This window comes from Salvia hispanica, chromosome 3, assembly GCF_023119035.1.
Source record: "Salvia hispanica cultivar TCC Black 2014 chromosome 3, UniMelb_Shisp_WGS_1.0, whole genome shotgun sequence".
NCBI classification, from domain to species: Eukaryota; Viridiplantae; Streptophyta; class Magnoliopsida; order Lamiales; family Lamiaceae; genus Salvia; species Salvia hispanica.
The window spans coordinates 13,847,648-13,864,599 of NC_062967.1; the positions used below are offsets into that span (position 1 = coordinate 13,847,648).

Consider the following 16,952-nt stretch of genomic DNA (forward strand, 5'->3'; position numbering starts at 1 on the left):
GTCGGTGGTCACACTAATATATAAAATTCCAAAGAAGACATTGTCAAACAATGCCGTTTTGAGATTTTGTAAAGTTTGATTTGTGAAACCACAATTTTACACCGCATTAATGTGAAAGAAAAAATCTGTTTCAAATTTTGTTCGTTCGCTCCTATTGATTATCGCTCCCACCAAAATTATTTGCTAATACCACCATTGGTCGATGTTGACATAGAACAAATTTATCTAATCATTTGTTTCATTTTTTATAGATTACTTGAAAAATAAATAAGTTAGGAATATGTAAACAAGCTAACGAACAAACAAATTCCTAACTCAAACTATACATTGAAGTATTGAACAACAGAATGAAAGAACAAAACTAATATTTCTCGTAATAAATACTCAAGAAGAAAAACAACTCATAAACCACCAATTTTAGGTGCAATATTAATAAACCACTAATTTTAGGTGCAATAGTATTAAACTAATTATTTATTGTTTTTTTACAGTTACTTAACTGAACTAACTTCGGAAATTGAAAATTATATAGAAGGTGATTGGAGTTGATAATAAAGAGATACGGAGCAGTAAATTAGGTGATTGAATAAAGCAAGGGTGATTGAATGTTTTGTTTTTAATTAAAATAATGAAATGACTCAATTTAGTTGGGATTTTTCAAAAAATGAATACGACTCAACTTAGTTGGAAGGGAGAGAGTACTTCGTAATAAATGTGAGGTTAGCAACAACCCGATACTACTCTTTCTGTCTCACTCAAGATGTCCACTTTCTATATTTAGAAATAAATCAATCTCTCCTCTTTCCTCTATAAAATATTCAAACAACTTCTCCTAAAACCTCGTGTTACTCAATAATGTGGATATCTTGAGTGAATAGAAGGAGTAATACTTACAATCAAGTTTAAATTTGTGAAGAAACTAAAATCATACTCCCTTCATCTTCAAAAAATAAATAAAATTATAGATGACATAGATTTTAATATACAATTGGTAAGTAAAAGAGAAATGAAAAAAATATACAAGACATAAGAGAAAATAGTGGAAGTAGTGTTAGTAGATTGAATGGTCCACATTATTAATTTAAAACTTTTCATATTTTGACTTTTACTAATTTTGAGTTTAATATTTAATCAATACTTCTCCTTTAATTGAGCTATATTAGCTTATAGGGGCATGTTAAGGTGCCACCACCACTTAAAATAACACCTTACCACCATTCCTAGCCAATCATTTGTACACGTGGACGAATAATAAGCTGTCACGTGGCAAAAAAAAAAAAATCTGAAAAAGACGGCCAGCAATTTGTTGCTCTTTATCCAACAATTTTTCTTGTCCAGCAATATCCGACACACTATACAAGCAATCTATAGATTGTTGTGTAGTGTTTGTAATATTGTTGTGTAGCGTTTATAATATTGATGTATAAGTGGTGTCACGGTGTCACTTTAAGAGGGGTTGTCATTTTAACACAAACCTATACATCAATATTATAAACGCTACACAACAATATTACAAACACTACACAACAATCTATAGATTGCTGTATAGTGTGTCGAATATTGTTGGACAAGAAAAATTGCTTATAAAGAGCAGCAAATTGATGGCCAAGTTTTTCAGATTTTTTTTTTCTTTTTTTTTTGTCACGTGGCAGCTTATTATTCGTCTACGTGTATGAATGATTGGCTAGGAAGGGTGGTACGGTGTTATTTAAGAGGAGGTGCACCCTAACATGCTCCTTAGGTTATATTTTTGGGGATTTTTTGGGGATAGTGGAAAATTAGCAAGAAAATATAAATGTCACATTTAACTTTTATATTGTGATAAATGATAATAACATCTCATAATTCTATATTCTGATTTCGGCTTGGTTTGCTTCAAAGTTGAGCGAGAGATATATTTGGGCGTTTCCTCTATCTCCATTGTTAAAGGTAAATTGTCGTTTGTTTGCCTCAGCAATCCTTGTTTGCGTTTTTGATTCAAGATTATACATAAATGTTGATCGGTTTTCTGTGTGTGGGATATTTTGGAGAGGTGTCTGTGTGCCTATTTAAATGTTTGCCTGCAACGTGTTTGATAAATTGTTAATCACTTATACTTGATTCTTCTGTTTCTTGCCGACGAAGTTGTTTAACCAATCTATAGCTGTGATCGAATTGAAAATCGTAGAATTATAATTTGAGAAGTGTAGGTTTCGCCCTTTTATAAACTGTGCACAGGCGACTAAACTAACTCTTCTTAATAATTTGGCCCTAATTATATGTTATAATCTTACCCTAAATTGTGTTTGAACATGATTGGGATAACAGAACATAGTTAAAGAAGAATGTATATTTTGTTCAAATGCATGATTTCATATTTCAGCTGAACAACAATGCAATAATTGAACTTGACTTGGAAATAATTTTGATATCTCATAGCCTGACTGTGAGTACTTATTTAGCTTATCTTACTTTGATTCTTTATAGATTGTTTTCAGGAAGCAAATTTTTACAAGTTTGCTTCAAATGCTAGTTTCTGCAACTGCAACGTCGGGATTGCCATGAGATGATTGGCCCTTGAAACAACAAGGCCAAATTCCTCATTCATGTCCAGTTCCTCTGGCAACTTATCATTTGGCAGCTGCCAATCGAAGCGTTGGACTAACTGTGACACGATCAGTCGAAGTTGGATGAGCCCCAGTTGGATTCTGGGGCAACCTCTCCTCCCAGACCCAAATGGTAGGAGCTGGAAATGCTGTCCCTTAACATCAATGTCACTTCCAGTGAACCTTTCCGGAATGAACATTTCCGGATCAGTCCATACATTTGGATCACGTCCAATTGCATAGGCGTTTACGAGTATTCTTGAATCTTTTGATATGTCATAGCCATTAACCTTGCTGTCTTCCCTAGAATAGTGAGGAACCAACAGCGGAACCGCTGGATGCAGCCTAAAGCCTTCCTTTACAAACACTCCTCAACCATCCTCTTCAATCCCACAACTTGTTCCAACTCTTTCTGTAGTTTCTTCATAACTGTTGGATTTCTCAACAGGTCGGAGAATATCCACTCAACCGATGCTGCTGCTGCGTCCATTGAAGCTGTGAGCAAGTCCTGCAAATGAAATTCGTCATCAACTTATTGCTGAGCAAATGTATATCCAAAAAAGATGTAGAATTATTCATTGGACCATGTGCTTACCATCATAATGGCCTTGATATTACGTCTGTCGAACTGAAATTCAGATTCTCCACTTTGCATTATGGACATCATGGTATCAACAATGTCTTTGGCCTGCTCAGGACGATCCCCTGCTCGAGCATGGTCTTCTATAATTTTCTCAAAAAATCATCAAAAACTTTTGCGAGTGCCTTCATCTTCCTTGTCATCCCTTGGAGATCCAAAACTCCAAGGAAAGGAAAGTAATCACCCAAATTGGGAACTGCTACTAGTTTAGTCCATTCTTGGATCACAGTTTTGAAGCCTCTCTCATCTATGTCCTTGTCAGCATATTTCTTGCCAAACACTAGTCTGCAGCTCATCTCTGCGGTCAGGGACGCGACCTTGGCACTAAGATCAACCGCAACGTGTTGTCGGGATGCTTCCTTGAGGGATTCAACAAAATGAGCAAGCGTCTCCCTTCTCATAGGCCGGAAAGAATTGATCTTAAGGGGGCTGAGCAGCTCCACGGTGCATAGCTTGCGCATGTTCCGCCAATACGGACTGTAAGCCCCAAATGCCAGATTCCTCTGATCCCATGAGAGATACTTAGCAGCCTGATGAGGTGGTCTGCTGGCAAAAACAAGATCGTGTGTTTTGAGGAAAAGCTCAGCTGCCTCAGGAGATGAAACGACGATGATTGGAACGAACCCAAATCGCATGTACATAATGGGGCCGTGGTCTTTGGCAATCCTTTGCAGATCTTGGTGAGGATTCTTCCCCAGCATGTGTAGATTTCCCAGAATAGGGACCCCTTTTGGACCTGGAGGCCGCTTCTTCTTCGTCCTCGTAGCCAACGAAGCCAAAGAACCAGCTAAAATGGCCACGACCGAAAGCCAAAACCAAGTAAGTTCCATTTTTTTGCAAAATTTATTGTGTGATTTAGGATTGATATAGAGTAAAGGTCAAAACTGGTCCTAAACATATAACGATTTTTGTCCTAAACTTTATCTTTTGAGTTTTTTGGTCCTGCACATTTCAAATCGGATCACAATTGGTCCTCCGTTTACAATTCCGTTAATTTTATAACGGTCAACGGATTTAACTCAATTTTGACCAATTTAAGCATTTTAATTATTTAATAATCAAAATTAGTTTCTGTTAAAAATAAATTGAATTTGGTGACAGGAGGGTAAATCCAAGTCCAACGACGGTGTAACGCCAACGCCGCCGAGCACGCCTTCTGGAGTCCTCAAGCAGAACACTTCCGAGAAGCGGCGGCCGCCTGTTGGTACGGCGGAAAGCGTGGGCAGCCTTACCCCCAAATCTGACGCTATAAAGGTGAAACTCCATAACCAAGCACAATTTGTTCATGCCGATGAGGTATCTACTCCCAATTCGGCTAAGCAACAGAGATAACGATCAAGATTTCCTTGCTGCCAGGGTCAGGCTGAGTAGTGTCAACAACAAAGAAAAACTAAATAATTGAATCCAATAGTTTAGGAATTAGTAGGATTTTGTTTTTTTCTTTTTTTTTTTTCCTTTTGATTCAGTGTTTTTTGGTTCTTGTAATTTCAATTCCTTTTTGCTGAATTCCAAATTGCGATTGAAGCACCGTGAAAAAAATGGAAATTGTACTTTTTTTGTGTGTGTAATTGAATTGTGAAATGTGAATGTGAAAAACCGCACCGGGGCTCCGCCGCCTGCCTCAACTTCGCCGACTCCGTCTCGCGCCTTCGCGTCCCCTTGTCGAAGGACGCCAAGGACCTCAGGAAGGCCGCCGCAGCCACCACTGAGGCGTTCCGGCTGAGGGAGGGTTTTGCGGGGAAGGGCGCAGAGGAGTTCTCGGGGGTGTGCGAGGTGTCGGGAGTGGCGGGGCTGGCGGAGGCGGTTCTTATGTCGCCGCCGCCGTTGTTGGGATGGTGATTCAGCTGGGATGAGGTGGAGAGAGATGCTTAGGTGTAATAAATTAGAATAATAATTAATGATATAATTAGTGAGTTAAAATTTATAATTAAGAGTTTTAATCGGTCAAAATTGAGTTAAATCCTTTCACCGTTATAAAATTAACGGAATTGTAAACGGAGGACCAATTGTGATCCGATTTGAAATGTGCAGGATCAAAAAATCCAAAAGATAAAGTTTATGACCAAAATCGTAAAATGACCATATGTTCAGGACCAATTTTGGCCTTTACTCATTGATATATCTTTGTTTGTAAGCTTGTTTGAATGGATTCATAGATGTGTGTTTTCATTCACATATTAATTCTGCTATGTCTTTTCCATGTATATGAATTTAACGTGGGATTGCCTACCATCTTTTGTTGTCTATTGATCTATCTACTTAGTAAAAATTAACAATTACTACATTACTCAAAATGTTGTAGTGTTATTGTATTGAGCCATTTGAAGAACTATTTTGACTCATCTCGGATTAAAATTTTTTTTTTTACTTTGTGAAAATAAAGTAAAGTGAGAAATTCTGGAGACTGCTGAAGTTATTTTAGCTTAATCAACCTTAAAGCGATCATTCCAATTGAGATTTATGTTTAAACTATTATAGTGATAATCTTGATGTTGCATGAAAGAGAGATTGTATCTAATGTGTGTGTATATATGTGGAGAAGAAGAGTGAAAGTATGAATGGAAAGAGATAGGTAACGAAAATATCGTCTACAATCAATAATTTTGTTTTTCATTTTGGGTCGTCAACAAAAATTAGTAGCCTTCTATTGAAATAGTAAGTTTTAATCTCTAATGAATTGGACTACATACCATTTACTATATCTTAATCATTTTTTTTTACACTTTACCATTTCTGCACACGTGTCGTCCACTATCATGAGTAATAATAATGGACGCATTGAAACTCCTTTTCCTACATTGATAAAATGGTGATTCTTACTCTACAAATGAGTGGATGATTTTATAAGGTGAATTCTTACTTCTAAAATTCAGGAGAGGACGACTTCAAACGATGTTGTTTTGAAATTTTATGAAGTTTGAGTTGTGAGTATAATTTTACTTCTCATTAATGTAAAAGAAAAAAAAACCATTCTCATTTCGTTTGTACACCGTTGTTGATTGTGCCTCCTCCAAATCGCCACTTGTTGTCGAGGTTGACATAGAACAAATTTATCTAATCCTTTCTTCCATTATTTTAGATTATTTGTAAATTGAATAATTTAGGAACATGTAAATTAGCTAACGAACAAACAAATTCCTAAATCAAACTATACAATGAACACAAATTAGAAAGGAGCAAAACTTATATTTCTCCTAATAAAAGTATACATTTTAGGTGCAATAATTACATTTCACAGAAACCACTAATTTGAGTAAGATTGCTGATTATGTGACGGAACTGAAAATTTGGAATTGTATAATAAAATACTTTTATTTTATTTTTTTCTCGTCGGGCATAGACGATAAGTTATGATGATATTCTATTAATATATTCATAAAATAATAATATATTGGTGTTTCTTTTAGGTGAAATAATAATTGGAAACAATTTTTTGACCTAATACGTCTGTCTTAAATCTTAACGTAATTTATGACATAATCGATTCGAAACACATAATCTCAGATCTACACAACTCATACCAAATTAAAAATTTTCCATTTGCAAGTTTGAAGCTAATTATGGGCAGCATTGCAACTTGTGCTTGGAAATAAAAATAATAATAGCAACAAAGTTTATTATAATTACATATTTACATTCAAGTTTTAAATTTGTGGAAAAACCTAAACTTAGACAAAAGTTTGTGAAATTTGAGATCAATTATTAAATATTTAATTGAGACTTCAGCATTAATTTAGTTACATTATTTTTTATTTTGGGATCTTGGAAAATTAGCAACAATAATATAATTAATGACCAATCAGCCATTAAACATGATTTTTTATAAATTTTCAAAATATTAAAAAGACAAATGCCATCCTCTCGTTGAACCATACAACTCTTAATTTATTAGTAGTATTTTTTTATTATAAAAAATGTCAAATTTAATATTAACATTTTGTGGTAAAATACAGATCATAGTAGATGCCCCAATATTCTCATCATTAAATAATTTATTTTATTATTTTTATTTTTAGTTTTACTTTTAAAAATATCACCAAACAGGAAAACTCATTTAGTCTCTAAACTGATTTCGGCTTGCTTTGCTTGAAAGTTGAAAGCGAGGGAGATATTTGGGCTTTTCCTCTATCTCCACCGTTAAAGGTAAATTTGTCGTTTGTTTACCTCTTTGCATTGTTGAATTTAGATTGTAGATATCGGTGTGAAGGTTTTTTTGTTTGTGGGGATAATTGGAATGGTATATGTGTGCCTATTTAAGATCGCCCGCAATGTGTTTGATGAATTGTTAATCATATTGTTCTGTGCTCAGCCTACTAACTCTTCTTAATAATTTGGCCCTATTCATCTGTTATAATCTTACTCTAAATTGAACAACTATGCAATAATTGAACTTGACTTGAAATAGTTTTGATATCTTATAGCCTGGCTGTGAGTACTTATTTAGCTTGTCTTATTTAAATTGTTTTCAGAAGCAAATTTTTACAAGTTTGCTTAATAATCTAGTTGTGCAACCGACAGGTTGGGATTGCCATGAGATGATTAACCCTTGAAACAACAATGCCAAATTCCTCATTCATGTCCAGTTCCTCTGGCGACATATCATTCGGCAGCTGCCAATCGAAGCAGTGGACTAACTGTGACACGATCAGTCGAACTTGGATGAGCCCCAGTTGTATTCCGGGGCAACCTCTCCTCCCTGACCCAAATGGGAGGAGCTGGAAATGTTTTCCCCTAACATCAATGTCACTGCCGATGAATCTCTCTGGAATGAACATCTCCGGATCAGTCCATACATTTGGATCGCGCCCGATTGCGTATGTGTTGACGAGAATTCTTGATCCTTTTGGTATGTCATAGCCATTAACCTTGCTGTCTTCCCTAGAATAGTGAGGTAACAACAGCGGAGCCGCTGGGTGCAGCCTAAAGCTTTCCTTCACAACCATGTCGAGATATTCGAGCTGGTCGAGGTCAGACTCCTCAACCATCCTCTTCAATCCCACAACTTGTTCCAACTCTTTCTGTAGTTTCTTCATAACTGTTGGATTTCTCAACAGTTCGGAGAGTATCCACTCTACCGAAGCTGATGCTGTGTCCATTGAAGCTACGAGCAAGTCCTGCAAATGAAGTTCGTCATCAACTTATTACTGAGCAAACGTTTATCTTAACAAGATGTAGAATTATTCACTGGACCATGTGCTTACCAGCATAATGGCCTTGATATTACGTATGTCGAACTGAAATTCAGATTCTCCACGTTGCATTATGGACATCATGGTATCAACAATGTCTTTGGCCTGCCCAGGACGATCCCCTGCTTGAACATGATCTTCTATAATTTTCTCAAAGAAAACATCAAAAACTTTTGCGATTGCCTTCAGCTTCCTTGTCAGTCCTTGGAGATCCAAGACTTCAAGGAAAGGAAAGTAATCACCCAAATTGGGAGCTGCTACTAGTGTCATCACTTCTTGGAGCACACCTTTGAAGCCTCTCTCATCTATGTCTTTGTCATTATATTTCTTACCAAACATCATTCTGCAGCTTATCTCTGCGGTCAGGGACACGACCTTGGCACTAAGATCGACAGCAACGTGTAGTCTGGAAGCTTCATTGAGCGATTCAACAAAAAGACCAAGCTCCTCCCTTCTCATAGATCGGAAAGAACTGATCTTAAGGGTGCTGAGCAGCTCCACGGTGCATAGCTTGCGCATGTTCTGCCAATACAATCCGTAAGTCGAACTCAAATGGGTAATGGTGGACAGAGGTGGTATTAGTTTTATAGTAATTAATTGTGAGTGTAAAAAGTTAGTAGAATGTGGGGTATGGGGGAGTGTTATATTGTTAACTCATAACTTAATTGTTAACTACAATTAAATAATAGCCATTAGATATTCAAATTAGGGGCTTAGATCATTAATCCCTAAATGTCAATACGATCAACGAAAAACGTCAATAAGGCCATAGGATTAATTCCAAAAAATATCAATAGGGGTATTAATGTCAATTAACTACATGTTTCGTTATAACTAACTTTTAAAAGAAATCCTAAAACTTTAAATTCATATAACATATATCAAAATTAAAGATAATTTCATAAGGATTCCAACGATATCCTACATGCATATGTTCCGACGTCAAAATTTGAAAAAAAAAATAAAAAAATTTTAAATTTTTCGTATAAGCAGAAATGTCAACATACTATATAAAATATGTTAATATAATACATGTAGAATGTCAATATAAGCAAGGGGTTAACATTCTTAAAGCATTGTGTTGATATTTTCAAAACACTATATTGACATTTTCATCCAAAACCCTAATTTGAAGTTTTTTTTATCTTTTTTTATTTTATTAATAAAAACGAAAATTACACGTGGCAAATTGTAGACCACAAGTTTTCTAAAATCCTATGACCTTAAATTAGTTGTAGTTAGCAATTGATTACTCCCCGTGGGGTCTGTATACTAAAATCGGAAAAAAGTTAGAAAACTGTTCCAAAAAAAATGATTTATGATATGCTTTAGTTATTCATCTATTCAATCAAATTATTTAAAAGCAAAATGTCAAACACATAGATTTGTGACGAAATGGTATGCGTATTTATTAGGAAGTTTTAAAAATATTACTATATGAAAAGTTTTTTAACTTTTCAAAAGTAAAGCTAGATGTTTCGCATGATGATAAACAATTTGCCATTTTAGGTGCAATATTAATATTTCACAGAAACCACCAATTTGAGTGAGATGTTGATTACGTGACGGAACTAGAAAATTTGTATATATCATTGAATTGTATAGTAATAAAATATTGGTGTTTCTTTTAGGTGAAATAATAAATGGCAACGATTTTTTGACCTAATATGTCCATGTCTTAAATCTTAATGTCATTTATTCCATAATCGAAACACAATCTCAGATCTACACAACACATACCAAATTAAAATTTTTCCATTTGCAAGTTTGCAGCTAATTATGGTCAGGATTGCAACTTCTGCTTGGAAAAAAAAGTTTATTATATTTATAATCAAGTTTAAATTTGTGGGAAAACCTAAAGTTATACAAAAGTTTGTAAAATTTGAGATCAGTTGTTCAATATTAATTGACACTTCAGCTTTAATTTAGCTACATTATATTTTAGGGATATTGAAAACTGTAGGTTTTACCCTTTTATAAATGCAGTTTGAAACTGTGTTCAGGCTACTACTCCCTCCGTTCCTTCATAGTTGAGTCATTTTTCCATTTCGGGAAGTTCCCTCATAGTTGAGTCATTTCCATCTATAGTAACTTTTTTCTCTTTTTTACTTTACTCTCTCATACTTTATTCTCTCTACTTTATTCACTTTTTACTTTATTCTCTCTACCTTTTTTCTCATTCTTACTTTTTTATCTATTTATTTAACACACTCAACATTCATTTCTTAAACTCCGTGCCGAAAAGTTCCGCCTCAACTATGAGGGAACGGAGGGAATAACACTTTTTTATAGTTTGGCCCTAATCATCTGTTATAAACTTATAATCTTATAATTCTAAATTGTGTTTGTACATGATTGGGATAAAATGCTTGTACTGAACATAATTAAAGAAGAATACATGTATTGCTCAAATTCATAATTAATGATTTCATATTTCAGCAGAACAACTATGCAATATTCAAACATGACTTGATATAATTTTGATATCTCATAGCCTGGCTTTGAGTACTTATTTAGCTTGTCTTACTTTGCTCCTATATAGATTGTTTTCAGGAAGCAAATTTTAACAAGTTTGCTTCACATGCTAGTTCTGCAACTGAAACGTCGGGATTGCCATGAGATGATTGGCCCTTGAAACAACGAGGCCAAATTCCTCATTCATGTCTAGCTCCTTTGGCGACATATCATTTGGGAGCTGCCAATCGAAGCAGTGGACTAACTGTGACACGATCAGTCGAACTTGGATGAGCCCCAGTTGGATTCCGGGGCAACCTCTCCTCCCAGCGCCAAATGGGAGGAGCTGGAAATGTTTTCCCCTAACCTCAATGTCACTGCCGGTAAATCTCTCTGGAATGAACATCTCCGGATCAGTCCATACATTTGGATCGCGCCCGATTGCATATGTGTTGATGAGTATTCTTGATCCTTTTGGTATGTCATAGCCATTAACCTTGCTGTCTTCCCTAGAATAGTGAGGTAACAACAACGGAGCAACTGGATGCAACCTAAAGCCTTCCTTTACAACCATGTCGAGATATTCGAGTTGGTCCAGGTCAGACTCCTCAACCATCCTCTTTAATCCTACAACTTGTTCCAACTCTTTCTGTAGTTTCCTCATAACTGTTGGATTTCTCAACAGTTCGGAGAGTATCCACTCAACCGATGCTGCTGCTGTGTCCATTGAACCAGCGAGCAAGTCCTGCAAATGAAATTTGTCATCAACTTATTACTGAGTAAATGTTTATCCAAAAAAGATGTAGAATTATTCATTGGACCATGTGCTTACCATCATAATGGCCTTGATATTACGTATGTCAAACTGAAATTCAGATTCTCCACTTTGCAGTATGGACATCATTGTATCAACAATGTCTTTGGCCTGCTCAGGACGATCCCCTGCTTGAACATGGTCTTCTATAACTTTGTCAAAGAAAACATTAAAAACTTTGTCGAGTGCCTTTTCATCTTCCTTGTCAGCCCTTGAAGATCCAAGACTCCAAGGAAAGGAAAGTAATCACCCAAATTGGGAACTGCTATTAGTTTCATCGTTTCTTGGATCACAGCTTTGAAGCCTCTGTCATCTATGTCTTTGTCATTATATTTCTTTCCAAAGACCATTCTGCAGCTCATCTCTGCGGTCAGGGACGCGACCTTGGCACTAAGATCGACAGCAACGTGTTGTCTGGAAGCTTCATTGAGCGATTCAACAAAAAGACCAAGCTCTTCCCTTCTCATAGATCGGAAAGAACTAATCTTAAGGGTGCTGAGCAGCTCCACTGTGCATAGCTTGCGCATGTTCCGCCAATACGGACCGTAAGCCCCAAATGCCAGATTCCTCTGATCCCATGTGAGATGCTTAGAAGCCTGATGAGGTGGTCTGCTGGCAAAAACAAGATCATGTGTCTTGAGGAAAAGCTCAGCTGCCTCAGGAGATGAAACGATGATGGTTGGAACGAACCCAAATCTCATGTACATAATGGGGCCGCGGTCTTTGGTAATCCTTTGCAGGTCTTGGTGAGGATTTTTCCGGAGCATGTGTAGATTTCCCAGAATAGGGATCCCTTTTGGACCTGGAGGCCGCTTCTTCTTCGTCCTCGTAGCCAAAGAAGCCAAAGAACTGGCTAAAATGGCCACGACCGTAAGCCAAAACCAAGTAAGCTCCATTTTTTTTTTCTAAATTTATGGTGTGATTGAGGATTGATAGATCTCTTTATAAGCTTGTTTGAATGGATTTATAGATGTGTGTTTTCATTCATATAAATTCTGCTACGTCTTTTCCATGTATATGAATTTAATGTTATTGTGGGCTTGCCTAACATCTTTTAATTGTCTAGTCATCCATGTACTTCTTCGTACAAATTAATTATTATATACTTCTTCTAGCATCTTAAAGTTATTTAAGCTTAATCAGGCCTAATCGATCATTCTAATTGTTAACTTGGCACACAAGGCTCACACACTCTTTAGGAATTCACTCACACTCGATATGAACACACACAGAGAGAACACACACCAATTTGATGAAGAGAGAGTAGTTTCTTGGAGAAAAGGGAATTCTCTTTATTGATTGAATAATAACTACAAGATACAAGTAAAACGACTATTTAAGTAGTTGAAACAAAATGGTAACTGCTCCTAACCGAATTGGAGCCAAGAATCAAGAACTAGAACTCTGACAGCTCATACCCTAATAGAATAACTAACTCTAACGGCTAGTTTTTTATTCCCTTTTTTATCCTTTAATTCTTCATGTTTAGAGCTAAGTGTGGACTCATTTCTTACAATTCTCCACCTGAGTACACACTTCAGTTCTTGCAGCAAACCTTGATCAGCTCCTTGCAATGACCAAACTTGTCTCTTCCTAGAGACTTGGTGAGCATGTCAGCTGGATTGTGCAAGGTGTCAATCTTGATCATCTTCACTCTTCCTTTCTCAGTCTCATCTCTGATTAAATGTAGTCTCCTCTCATGAAAAATATTGATGTCTAGCTAAGCACATAGCCGAGCCACTGTCACAATGGACAACCATGGTCTTCTAATCAAAACCAAAATCTGAAATAACACCCTGAATATAAAAGCTTTCTTGCACAGCTGATGTTAGTGTCATATGTTGATAAGGCAACAATACTCTATAAAGCTGACTTCCAACTAACCACTGGTCCAAACATAGTAAACAAATAGCCAGTTTGAGATTTTCTATTATTCAGATTAGTAGCATAATCTACATCACAGTAGCCCACCACTACTTCCTCGCTCTCCTTATAAGTTTGAACGGATTTTATAGATGTGTGTTTCCATTCAAATCATTTTTGCTACGTCTTTTTCTTAGAGGTGGTAATTGAGAGAGATATAAAAGGATTGGATAGGCATTTTGCTGTAGAGAGTAAAGAAATTGTATTTCTTGATGTTTTTTCTTGTGTGTTCCAAATGCTCATCATCCTAGTATTTATAGGATGAATGAGAACATTCTAGTACATCAATAAATGTAAATTGGTACTCTACATAGCTTAGAAACTCTACATCACTTAGGAACTCTCTATCATGAATGTTGGGCGGCATATTTATGATTTCTCTTTCCAACACTCCCCCTCAAGTTGAGAAACGGTAACCCTGATACTTAACTTGTCAAGGAATTCTTTGGATTTTGTAGGACCCAGTGCCTTGGTGAGAATGTCTGCTAGTTGTTGCTCGGATCGGACAAATGGGAACTCAATAATCCCGCTTTCAAGCTTCTCTTTGATAAAGTGACGATCGACCTCAACATGCTTGGTCCTGTCATGTTGTACGGGATTTTCTGAAACACTAATTGCAGCTTTATAGTCACAGAAAAGTTGACTCTTCCGAGTAGGCGAAAAGCCAATTTCTGTTAACAATCTCCTAAGCCAAAGTATCTCCATCAGGCCACTTCTGATTCCTCGTAATTCGGCTTCTGCACTTGATAGAGCTACAACTTTCTGCTTCTTGCTCCTCCAAGTGACAAGGTAACCCAACAAAGGTAAAATATCCTCCAGTAGATTTTCTATCAACTGGATTGCTTGCCCAATCAGCATCGGTGTATCCATCAATCTCCAAGTCTTCCTTTTTTTCTAAGAAGACTCCAAAGCCGATTGTCCCCTTTAAGTATCTTACAATCCTCATGGCAGCGTCCATATGATCTTCTTGAGGTTGGTGCATGAATTGACTGACGACTCCAATTGCATATGTGATGTCAGACCTAGTGTGAGAAAGATAGATGAGTTTTCCTACCAACCGTTGGTATTTCTCACGATCTGTAGGTTTAGCTCCATCGACAATCTTCAACCCATGATTTGGTACCATTGGAGTCTCCGCGGGCTTACAGTCCAGAAGGCCCGTTTCGGCAAGTAAGTCAAGTACATATTTCTTCTGCCTTAGGAATATTCCACATTTTGACCTTAGTACTTCAATTCATAGAAAGTACTTCAATGCTCCCAAGTCCTTCATTTCGAACTCCTTGAAGAAGCTTTCCCTCAGATTTTGGATTTCTTCGACATCGTCTCCTGTTATGATCATGTCGTCAACATAAATGATCAAACATGTTACTTTGTCGTTCCTTTTCTTCAGAAAAAGTGTATAGTCCAAATGGCTTTGCTTAAAGCCGTGTTTGAACATCGCTTGGCAAAATCTACCAAATCATACTCTGGGAGACTGCTTTAATCAATAAAGGGTCTTTCTCAACCTGCAAACTTGCCCTTTTCCAAATTCGTCATAGCATCCTGGAGGGACCTCCATGCAAACCTCTTTATTTTTCTCGAGTTCTCCGTGAAGAAATGCATTCGTAACATCAAACTGATGCAATGACCAATCCTTACATGCTGCAACAGATAGAAGAGCTCTCACAGTGTTTAGTTTGGCCACAGGAGAGAACGTTTCTTCATAGTCTACTCCATATACTTGAGTATATCCTTTAGCCACCAATCTTGCTTTGTATCTCTCGATTGAACCATCTGTACGTCTTTTTATGGTGAAAATCCATCGACATCCTACAGGCTTCTTTCCTGGAGGTAGAGTACATTTTTCCCATGTTCCGTTTTTTATCAGGGCATCAATCTCCTTCTTCATAGCTTCCCTCCAATGTTTGTGTTTCATCGTCATTTCGAAGGATTGTGGAATCTCCTCTTCTTCATACAATGCTGCTTCAAATGCCCTTGCCATTTCAGTAAGGTGCCCTTGTGTCAGATTTGAAATAGAGTACCGAGATTTTGGCCCTTTCCAATCCGGCGAATATCTCCGGGGTGGAATACCTCTAGTACTTCTATGAGGCAACTTATATTTGTGTCCTGCAACTAGTTCATCTACATTGCTCCTGTCATTGTTAGTGTTTTCAAGTGGGATATCAGGATCCTCAGGATTTAAAGACGGATCTAATAGTTCAGTGGTGTCCTGAAACGGCGTGGTCTGTTCTTGAGGATTAGACTGCCCAGTGGTACTGCCAGCTTCTTCTGTTGGACCGACTTCTGTGACAGGGTTAGGGTTTAGCTGGTTGGTTTGGTTACTCTCTTCCTCCCCCTGAATGGTGTCTCCCCAAAGAGGTAGCCAATTGAGTGCGTCATTACCTGAGATATAAAAAGATTGGATAGGCATTTTGCTGTAGAGAGTAAAGAGATTGTATTTCTTGATGTTTTTTCTTGTGTGTTCCAAATGCTCATCATCCTAGTATTTATAGGATGAATGAGAACATTTTAGTACATCAATAAATATAAATGGGTACTCTACATAGCTTAGAAACTCTCCATCACTTAGGAACTCTCCATCATGAATGTTGGTTGGCATATTTATGATTTCTCTTTCCAACACTTTTCCATGTATATGAATTTAATGTTAATGTGGGCTTGCCTACCATCGTTTAATGTCTAGTGATCCATCTACTTCTTCGTACAAATTAATTGTTATATACTCCGTCCCCGTATTAGTTGCACATTTTATTTTGGACACGAAAATTAAGGAATGAGTTATTAGTGTTTTAAGTTGAATGGGTAATAAAGTAGGTAAAGTGATTGGATGTTTTAGTTATATTATTAATTTCATTTTTTATATCCAATTTTTTGTATCTGTATTTTTTATATATTAAAAATTTGAAAATGTTATTAAATTTGAATAGTAAATAAACAACTTTATGTGTATATACTTTGAATTGTAAACAACAAAATGTAAAAGTACTCCATGTATATTCAAATTTAAAAATCAAAAGTCAACTACCAAATCTGAATATCCATTATTTAGCATTTTAAGTGTAATAAGGGGATGTTTAACTAACACTAATTTTTACCCAAAATAGAAAGAGTGCAAGTAACTTGGATGCCAAAAAAGGAATATAGTGCAAGTAATGCAGGACGGAGAGAGTACTTCTTCTAGCATCTTAAGGTTATTTAAGCTTAATTAGGCCTAATCAATCATTCTAATTGAAATTTACATTTAAACTATTGCATTGATAATCTTGATGTCAACTAGCAAATGCATTTGGGATAATAAATTGTCGCATAGAAAGGAGAGAGAGTGCATGAAAGAGAGATTGTATGTA

General features: G+C 36.4%; 1 protein-coding gene, 1 long non-coding RNA gene and 1 pseudogene across 3 annotated transcripts; 1 reads left to right on the forward strand and 2 right to left on the reverse strand.

The window, feature by feature from the left end:
- Positions 1 to 1,790: 1,790 nt before the first annotated feature.
- Positions 1,791 to 4,684, forward strand: LOC125212273. 2 transcript variants are annotated; one of them, XR_007174635.1, is made up of 4 exons: positions 1,791 to 1,929; positions 2,467 to 2,718; positions 3,034 to 4,044; positions 4,327 to 4,684. It is a non-coding gene; the product is annotated as an uncharacterized LOC125212273 (long non-coding RNA). The 2 variants fall into 2 exon arrangements; XR_007174634.1 differs by having other exon boundaries at positions 2,467 to 4,044.
- Positions 4,685 to 7,670: 2,986 nt separating this feature from the next.
- LOC125209333 (cytochrome P450 71AU50-like) lies at positions 7,671 to 10,089 on the reverse strand. Its single transcript, XM_048108936.1, has 3 exons — positions 10,077 to 10,089; positions 8,427 to 9,037; positions 7,671 to 8,339 (listed from the first exon to the last, which is right to left on the reverse strand). The coding sequence occupies exons 1-3, from the start codon at positions 10,087 to 10,089 to the stop codon at positions 7,725 to 7,727; spliced, it is 1,239 nt and encodes a 412-aa protein (XP_047964893.1). The 3' UTR covers positions 7,671 to 7,724.
- A 775-nt stretch (positions 10,090 to 10,864) lies between these two features.
- LOC125216996 lies at positions 10,865 to 12,578 on the reverse strand (annotated as a pseudogene).
- Between the last annotated feature and the right edge of the window lie 4,374 nt (positions 12,579 to 16,952).